We start from the raw sequence: 9653 nt of genomic DNA, 5'->3' as shown, positions 1-9653 counted from the left end.
GCTCTGTGTGTAAATAAAATGGCTCTGTCCATGTTAAATTATATTTTAAAAATTATAAAAACTAAACAGCCTACAGTATTTTAACAGTCTTTATTTTAAAGTTAAAACAAATGTTTATCAAATAAAATCTAATGTTACAATTAATCAGGGATCCCTTTAAAGATGTGTTTTATTTTTCAGGCACCGCCATTCGACACTGCAGTGATGAGAAGGGCTGGTTGTCACCTGAGCTCTTCAACTGCACCACYGCCACCTTCTCTCAGCTGAAAAAAATGGTGAACATGACACACAAAAAGCTCCTTTCCAGCTAAAACCTTTGTTCTGTAAAACCAAGATTTTTCAGGATTTTTTTTTTCCTGCTCCTTTTTCCAGAACGAGGACCTGCGTCGCAACAGTTCACAGATGAACAGCGATCACTCCAAAGCCATCGTGCGTTTGCTTCACGGCGCCACGGATAARAAGCCACATTTCTTTGGGAACGACGTGAAAACGGCGTCCCAGCTGCTGAATCACGTGCTGCGCTACGAGAGCCAGCAGTCCGGCTTCGACCTCAGCGCCATGAAGGACGCRGAGTTCAATGAGGTAAAAAAATTATTATTTTTCTTAAACTAATTCACCTGACAGAAAGCAGAAATCAATTTATTTGTTGTTGTTTTKTCAGAATTTAGTGCGAGCTGGCAGCGCCATATTAGATCCTGACACCAAGGAGTRCTGGGAGCAGATCCAGAGGACGGAGGGCGGCACCGCACACCTGCTCCGMGGCTTTGAGGACTACGCCAACATCYTGGCACAGAACGTCAGGAAGACCTACCTCAAACCCTTCACCATCGTCACCGACAACATGAGTGRGTCTTTGGAGCGGCGTTCAAACAAAGCACAGATATTTACACAAAATGTAATYCATCAATCTGTGTCACAGTTCTAACCGTGGACTACTTGGATGTGTCGGACCCCGAGAGAGCAACGTTGCCWCATTTCCAGGACATCCAAGAAACCTACCCCAAAGAGCTCAGGTCCTCTGTCCACTTTCCACACTTTAACCTACGTACTCACATCCAAAAAGGTAAAAATGCTCAAATAACTGAATTTTTTTTTTACTGTTTTTGTAATTTGACCTTGAGCTCCGTGTTATTTTGAACCTAGCAGAACCAACGCCTGGCCCTCTGACCCACACCGACCCCCCACAGGAGGAGGAGGAAGAGCACACRGTGTCTGATAGAAAACGGCGCTACCTAGAGCCGGCTGCCCCTCTGCCCGTCGCTGTGGTCATCGTGTACAAGTCTCTGGGTCAGCTCCTTCCAGAAAACTACGACCCCGACCGYAGGAGTCTGAGGTTGGCCCTCATGCCAGTTTGTTTGTTAAAAACTGAACAAAAGAAAGCTTTTCATTCACTCCAAAAAGACAACAAAGCATGAATGACTTTGCTGAAATTCAGCCGGAGAAGATGAAACTGAATTCTAAAGATAAAAGAAGCAAAACACTCGCACAAAAGCCAAAATTAGCAAAATGCTAACTGCAAGTTAAAAGAAAAGGAAATGCTAATAAAAGTTAAGTTTAAGTTTATTTATTTATTTGAAAAAACAACATAAATTCAACATACACCAAAAATACAAATCATAAATTAAATGAAAGGTAGCAGGAGAAGAAAAAATTAAGTTGTAAAACACTTGTTAAAAGCTAAAAGTAGCAAAACATTACCTGAATACTTAAAGTAGTGAAAAATGCTAGCTAAAATTAGCAAAAGGCTAGTTAAAAAAACTCTAAAGCCAGCTAAATGTAATAAAGGCTAACTAAAAGTAACAAAAGGTTAGCTAAAAGTAGCAATAGGTTAGTTAAAAGTAAYAAAATGCTASAGAAAAATATGGCCTAAAGTATCAAATAATTATTTAGAAGTTAAATGCAACAAAAACTTAGTTAAATGCTAAACTTAAGAAAAGCTTGGCTTACTAATAAAACATGGAAAACCTATCTGAAAGCCGCAAAAAATGGCTAGAAGCTAATGTAGAATGGTACCAAAACACATCAGCRAAAGGCTATCTAAAAAAAGCTAAAGGTATCAAAGGACTTTCCTAAAATGCTAGCATAAAGGCTAAAAAATAGCAGAAGGCTGGCTAAAGGTTAAAAATAGCAAAATGCTAGCTTAAAGTAGAAAAGACTTAATTAAAAGGTGCAAAAGGCTAACTTAAAATAGCTTATATTTACTAAGAGTTAATGTAGCAAAAGGCTAATATTAGCAGAATGGCAACAAAAAGTAGTAAAGAGACAAAAATAGAGCAAGTTTGCTGAGGCAGAATGTTGAAAGAACTGAAAAGTCTTAAGTGGAGAAAATATCTGGTTACGGTTACTATTTTTAAAAGATTAAAGTTAAATAGAGTCACTGCAGTGGTCCTCTTAATGAGCTTTTCACACATACAGTAGGCTAAAAATGTAGAGAAATTAACAGGAAACCRCTCGTCTTCACTAAATAACTGAAAGCCTTAAATACATTTTGTTTTGTGTGTCTGTAGGCTCCCCAACCRTCCTGTGATCAACACAGCCATCGTCAGCGCCACAGTTCACAGCGAGGGCCCACCCCTTCCTCCCGTCCTGGACCCCCCCATCACCTTGGAGTACACCCTGCTGGAGACAGAGGAGCGAACCAAACCTGTCTGTGTTTACTGGGACCACTCCATTGGGTGAGTTATTGAAGAGCTACGGTCATAGAAACACTTTTATATATTTACTGATGTTTGGTTTTTAGGAGCAAGGGTACCGGCGGCTGGTCCTCTAAAGGCTGCGAGGTGCTCAACAGGAACAAAAGTCACATTAGCTGCCAGTGTGATCACATGACCAGCTTTGCAGTTCTGATGGACATTTCCAAAAGAGAGGTTCTGTCCAATRAATAAATAAATAAATCATCACTTTATTAAAGTAGCTGAACCCTCCTGACCCTGATATCTTCTTTACAGCATAAAGATGTCCTCCCGCTGAAGATCGTCACCTACGCCACKGTGTCGGTCTCACTGTTCCTCCTCCTCCTCACCTTCATCCTGCTGTGCGTCCTCTACCGGCTCCGCTCCAACCTGCTCGCCATCCACAGGAACCTGGTGGCGACGCTCTTCTTCTCTGAGCTCGTCTTCCTGCTCGGCATCAATCAGACCGAAAACATGGTTTGTATTTTATTAGTTCACTTACACAGATGCATGTGTGACCTGGTGATGCTGTATTCTGATATCCAACAGAACTGATTATTCTAAACTGTAGAGTTTGGAWCTTTTTGATGTAGGGTTCTATGATAAAGTTATGAACAAATAACATCTTACCTGCTGTAAATAGCTCTTTCAGCCTCCTGCTCTCCTTGGGTCAAGGAGAGCTAAGACTTGAGGGGTCAGTTTGACYCACTCTGACCTGACAGGTTCAAAGGCCTCCAATAGTATTTAATTTGTGGATTAGATTTATGATTTATTGTTTGAATGTGAAACATTTTATTTTCATACTTTTKTGCAATATAATTACTTATAAACTCTTCTGCACTATTTTATTTATCTATTTATTTTAGATATTCATATATCTAAACATTATCTACTTTAAGATTTTAGTCCTTTGCTACTTTTAGCTGGCCTTTTGTTGCTTTTAGTTTACAGCTACCGTTTTGCTAATTTTTTGCTACTTTTGCTTTTAACTAGCTTTTGCTTCTAGATTTTAGCTTGCTTTATGCTACGTTTAGATAGCCTTTCACTATATTCACTTTTAGCCTGCATTTTGCTACTTTTATATAGTTTCAACTAATCATTTTGCTACTTTAACTTCTGTTTTGCTTTTAATAGTTTCTAGCAACAAGTTGGCTACTTTTAGCTTTTGGTTAGCCTTCTGTTAATTTTAGTTGTCAGCTAATGTTCTGCTTGTTTTGCTTTTAGCTAGCCTTTATGCTACTTTTAAAGTCTTTTGTTACATTTAGCTTTTAGCCAGTATTTAGCATTTTTCAGCTTTTGCTTTGTGTTTAAATAGTTTTAGCTAACCCTAAGCTACATTTAGCTTCTGCTTTTCTTCTAGAAATGTGTAGCTACAGGTTTGCTACATTTAGTTTTTAGCTGCCGTTTTGCTTTATTTTAACTTTTAGTTGACCTTATGTTACTTTTAATGTACTTTTGCTATATTTAGCTTTTAGCCAGCATTTTTAGATTTTACCTGCTCTTTTGATAGTTTTAGCAAATTTTTGCTACTTTTAGATTCTGTCTTCTTATAGTTTCTAGCAACATGTATGATCTTAGCTTTCAGCTAACTCTTTTGTTACTTTTAGTTTTAAATACTGTTCTGCTTCTTTACTTTTAGCTAGCCTTATGCTACTTTTAGAGAGCTATGACAGCATTTTGCCTTTATAAGCGTTTGTTCTGTTTTTTGATGGTTTTTGCTAACCTTTAACTGCTTTTAGCTTCTGCTTTGCTTCCAATAGTTTGTAACTACAAGTTTGCTACTAACTAAATAACATTCTCTTATTTTTTATTCCTAACTAGCCCTTTGATAGTTTTAGCTCTCTGTTAGCATTTTGCTTTTATACTTAGTCTTTTGCTACTTTTATCTTCTAGCAACCATTTTGCAGTATTTGACCTTTAGCTTGCATTTCATTTCATTAACTTTAACAACTTAGTTTTAGCTACTTCTGTAAGTTTCAGGAGTCAGTGTTCTTGTTTTTTCACAGAAAATATAATTGTTTTAGGAAAAAAAATTGCTTCCTGATTATCTCTTACAAAATAATTTCACTGCTTTAATTAAAAAAAAACTGTTTCAGGTGAAGTTTGATTCTTAATTCTTTAAAGCTCAGGATATAATCTGGCGTTAGGTCAGTCACAGACACGGCCAGAACCGTGGAGGATCAGAAGGATTGTTTGAAGTCTGCAGACGCACGCACGCACACACACACACACACACACACACCTTTGTGGCCCAGTAGTGGAGACGTGCTCTGACTGGTACCTGTCTGCAGAGGCGGCCCTCAGGATGGTAAGCCCTGGCAAAGACTTCCCAAAACAACTTTAAGTTTTAACTCATTAAAGATCTTGCATATTCACACCACAAACCTAATCATTTATTTAACTGATGAGCGACACTGCAGCTCTCTGCACCAAGATTTAACCTAAAATCAGACGTCCAGGTCAGGATTTTYCCTTTCTTTTATCTCATGTATTTGTTAGCGGTTTATGCTAAGTTAGCATCTCATTGGCAGGGTTTTTTGTCAAACATCAAGTGTTGGTTTTGTTCATTTGTCTTTCTGAAATGGGAGCATTCTTTGACTGGCAGAACTGGCTTTCTTTAGCTTCTTTTTATTTTATTTTTTTTGCATCTCTTTGAATAAAGACAAACTCGTTTGCGTGAGCTCATAATTCCTGCGTCCAGATTAGCCTGCGTGCGTGTCAGACCTGTGGAATTCTGTCAGCGTGAGCCCAAGGCCAACTTGCGAGGATGATTTACAGTCCTGTCAAAGTGGTCTTCCTCTTTCTCCTCCTCTGATCTCTGCAGCCATACACAGAAATACTCACACACACACACACATACCATAACTCATGTCCCGACACAGCGTTCCTCTAATGGAGCAACAGATTTATAAAGAAACACAGAAGAGGTGATAAAGAAATGTGCGGCTGCTTTAATATTACATAATGGGTAATGGAGTAGCAGAACTGATTCGTCAATGAAACACTGGAGATGATTAGCATTTTAGCATTAGCATATAGCTTTTTTGATCAATGCATGAAAATAATACACACAAGTTTGTGCAAAATWATATTGGTGATGACTCATCTGGTAGCACATTTAGTTTTTATTCAAAAAGTTTAAATTACCATGAAATAAAAGTTTAATTTGGGCTCAAATGAAAATCGTCAGGTCAGAGCTTCACAAAAATTAGTAATTGGCCTGAAAAAGTTGTTAATTCTTGTGACGTTTTCTTATTTTTTCCAGTTCGTGTGCACGGTGATCGCCATCCTCCTCCAYTACTTCTACATGTGCACGTTCGCCTGGATGTTCGTGGAGGGGCTGCACATCTACCGCATGCTAACGGAGGCGCGCAACATCAACCACGGCCACATGAGGTTCTACTACGCCATCGGCTGGGGCATACCCGCCGTCATCACCGGTGAGAACCGCACGCCGACCGACACCAACCTGCAGGGAGACGGGGAGGGAGGTTCAAGCCGCGACTCGTCCGCTCTGCTGGAAATCCTCGTGGGAAAACAATCGAACGAGACAAACGGCAGCAGCCGTCATGTAGAAGAAGAATGAAGTCGGGTGTTTTATTACACCRTCATGAATATTTTGTTTCATTTGGTGTCTTTTCAGCTTTGGCAACTTTGGGCCTGTCAGTTCTGGAACAAAATTGTAAAAAATGGTGACGTGCTGTAGGCTGTGTGATGTTCTGGCAAAGCTGCATGAGTTTGGGTTTGGTTCAGATTGTAGTTGTGAGTCAGGAGTTCAGAGGTAGCAACATGTTACACAACAYTAGTTTACAGAAAGACGGTGACTAAGCTGAACAGAGAGAAAACACAGCCTAGAAAAGGAAATGATGATAAATAACTATTTTTTATCTTTTAAAAACCTGAACTATTTATTTTATTTTTGTTTCTGTAGGGTTGGCGGTCGGCCTCGATCCTCAGGGTTATGGAAACCCAGATTTCTGCTGGCTTTCTGTCCACGACACCCTGATCTGGAGCTTCGCAGGGCCCATCTTTGTTGTCGTCCTGGTATGTGCCTGAATCAGTCTGGCTCCTCTTGTTCCACAATGCTGAAGAAGCTGAAACTGAGTTGTTGAAAATAAAACAAGCAGGACAGTAGCTAAAGTAGCAATAGCTAGCTGAGAGTAAAAGTAGCAAAAACGCTAACTAAAAGTAGCAAAAGGCTAAGTAAAAGCAGCAGAAGGCTAACTAAAGTTAACTAGCTAAAGCTAAATGTATTGATGGCTAGCTTAAAGTTGCTAAAGGCTAGCAAAAAACTAACAGTAGCAGAGCAAGTGCTAAAAGTTAAGACTATAAWAAAAGCTAGCTAAAAGTATTAAAGGACTAGCTGACAGCTAAAGATAGCAAAATGCTTGGTAAGGGTAAAAGTAGCAAAAAGGCTAGCTAAAAGTAGCTAAAGTTTAACTAACTAAAGCTAAATGTATTCATGGCTAGCTTAAAGTTGCTAAAAGCTAGCCAAAAATGTAAAGTAGCAGAGCAGTTACTAAAAGTTAAGACTATTAAAAGCTAGCTGAAAGTACAAAAAGACTAGCTAAAAGCTCAAAGTAGCAAAACGCTTGCTAAAGCTAAAGATAGCTGAATGCTAACCGATAGCTTAAAGTAACAAAAGGCTAGCTGATGGTAAAAATTGCAAAAAAGAAGCTAAAAGTAGCAAAAGTCTAAGTAAAAACAGCAGAAGCCTAACTAAGGTTAACTAAATAAAGCTAAGTGTATTGATGGCTAGCTTAAAGTTGCTAACAGCTAGCCAAAAACTAAAAGTTTCTGAAACTTTCCTAAAAGTTAGGAATATCAAAATGCTAGCTGAAAGTCATAAAATACTAGCTGACAGCTCAAAATAACAAGAGACTTGGTATGGGTAAAAGTAGCAAAAAGGCTAGCCAAAAGTAGCAAAATGCTAACTAACTTGAACTAAACATATTGATGGCTAGCTTAAAGTTGCTATAGCATAGCCAAAAACTAAAAATATCAGCGCAAGTGCTAAAAATTAAAACTATTAAAAACCTAGCTAAAAGTACAAAAAGACTAGCTAAAAGCTGAAAGTAGCAAAAATCTTGCTAAAGCTAAAAATAGCTGAATGGTAACTGAATGCTTAAAGTAGCAAAACTGTACCAAAAACTACAAATATCAAAATAAATATTTTAAATTGGTATGAAAGTTATAAAAACCAGATGTGATCTTTTGAAAGAGCTGAATGTTTTATTTATTAATAGCTAAAATGTGGAGAAATTAAAAAACAGGACCACAAAAGTCTGAAAGCTGAATCAGCATTCATACAATACATGAATGAAAGAATGAAACAAACAATAACTGACCTTCCTCTTTGTTCAAGGTGAACATAGTCATCTTCATTTTAGCTGCGAAGGCCTCCTGTGGTCGCCGGCAGAAAGCTGTGGAGAAGTCAGGAGCTGTGTGAGTTTCTCAGCCAAGAATCAAATTAAAACTTAAAGCTGAATGCATCATTTAACTTTTAACCCTTATTTCAGTCCGGCGCTGCGCATGGCCTTCTTCCTCCTGCTCCTCATCGGCGCCACCTGGATGCTCGGTTTACTGGCGGTCAACAGCGATGTCATCCTTTACCACTACCTGTTTGCCGTCTTCAGCTGCTTGCAGGTAACATTGTGACTTCCTAACCCAAACTGAGCAGTTAAACACACGTTTTCAGGCTTTAACTATTTTTTTTTTTCAACAGGGGGTCTTCATCTTCTTCTTCCATGTGATCCTCAACAAAGAAGTGAGGAAGAACCTCAAGAACGTCCTCACCGGAAAGACGACTGTACAGGACAACTCCAGCACCACGAGGGCCTCCTTACTCACCGTGTGTGGACAGACCTGTTCGCTTAAAAAAACAAACAAAAACATTCCTGCCTCCTTATTATTATTTTTGTTTTCCTCTTTCTACCTTCAGCGCTCCCTCAACTGCAACTCATTCCCTGAAGACGGCCCGCTGTTTCGCACCACCATCGGCGAGTCCAACATCTCCCTGGACAGCACGCTCAGGTCAGCCAAGAGCCGCAGCAGCTACCTGGCTTACACATTCAGGTACAGCATGCCCACTGACCGCATGGCCGCTTCTACTACACCCATGCTGCCTGCGTCTCTTTTTWAWTTTTTTGCACATTCCTGTCAAATTTCTTTGTTTCTGTTTTGCGTTAAATGTCTAACAGTTACTAACACATTATGCACACACACCTTACCCTGCTATCTGTAAACATCTGCCTCACCTGAAGAGTCCTGCTCGCATGCTGCTAAATAAATGCACCGGGGTTATATTGCTTACATTCAGCAGTGCATGGCTCGTGGCCTTGTTGCAAAATTTTATACAAAACAGAATAAATGAAGTCATTAAAGAAGAAAACACATTCTCAGTTTGTGTTGCCCTAATTTCAGTCTGTGATTCACAACCAAATAACTGCACTTGTAAAATACAGCTAATTCAACCAGAGAGATGAATATCTTTATATTCAMTGCTTTTTATTGAGTGACACACATGTGCTTGGTTGTAATACAGCAGAATCACCGAATCATCATTTATATTTTCGGTCTTAAATTTCATTCAAGGTGGTATTAAAAAAGGTCTTAAAAAGTCTTAAATTTGACTTGCTAAAACCTGCAGAGACCCTGTTTATGTATTAATAATAAAAAACCTGAATGTTCAGTGAGTTGTGAGAATGTCATTGGTCAGAACTGCAGCAAACTGATGAGAAATCCTACAGGAGGAATAAACAGAGGAACAAGTATAGGATAAATATTTAAAATGTATATGGCCGCATCAGAGGAGTCTGAATTTGGACCGCCTCCGGTTCAGCGCTGTGACGTAAGAGGCCGACAAATTCAGCCTTTGAAGGACGCAGCCCCTAAATTTAAACACAACAAATACTAGTAGGGTACCCCAACCTTTTCATCAGGGCAAAAAAAATCGCTTTTAGTCTGACCCCTTATCTGAGG

The 9653-nt window shown here is 39.1% G+C and overlaps 1 protein-coding gene across 4 annotated transcripts in view; it reads left to right on the top strand.

Annotated features, from left to right (window-relative positions):
* The window catches only part of celsr1a (cadherin EGF LAG seven-pass G-type receptor 1a), a gene marked incomplete at its 3' end in the record, with an annotated part of 97487 nt that overhangs the window by 82719 nt on the left and 5115 nt on the right, over nt 1-9653 (top strand). For 2 of the 4 annotated variants that reach the window (XM_014018842.1, XM_014018845.1), the window contains 14 exon segments: nt 181-275; nt 373-582; nt 662-845; nt 920-1063; nt 1144-1333; nt 2508-2675; nt 2741-2867; nt 2949-3149; nt 5938-6112; nt 6604-6716; nt 8038-8117; nt 8192-8318; nt 8398-8523; nt 8614-8747. In XM_014018842.1, coding sequence (XP_013874296.1) covers nt 181-275; nt 373-582; nt 662-845; nt 920-1063; nt 1144-1333; nt 2508-2675; nt 2741-2867; nt 2949-3149; nt 5938-6112; nt 6604-6716; nt 8038-8117; nt 8192-8318; nt 8398-8523; nt 8614-8747 — 2074 coding nt within the window. 4 annotated transcript variants of the gene reach the window in all.

The sequence above is a fragment of the Austrofundulus limnaeus genome, unplaced genomic scaffold, assembly GCF_001266775.1.
Source record: "Austrofundulus limnaeus strain Quisiro unplaced genomic scaffold, Austrofundulus_limnaeus-1.0 Scaffold204, whole genome shotgun sequence".
In the NCBI taxonomy this organism is placed as follows: domain Eukaryota; kingdom Metazoa; phylum Chordata; class Actinopteri; order Cyprinodontiformes; family Rivulidae; genus Austrofundulus; species Austrofundulus limnaeus.
The sequence above is the reverse complement of the archived record's forward strand: the minus strand, read 5'-3'. Positions and strand labels throughout refer to the sequence as shown.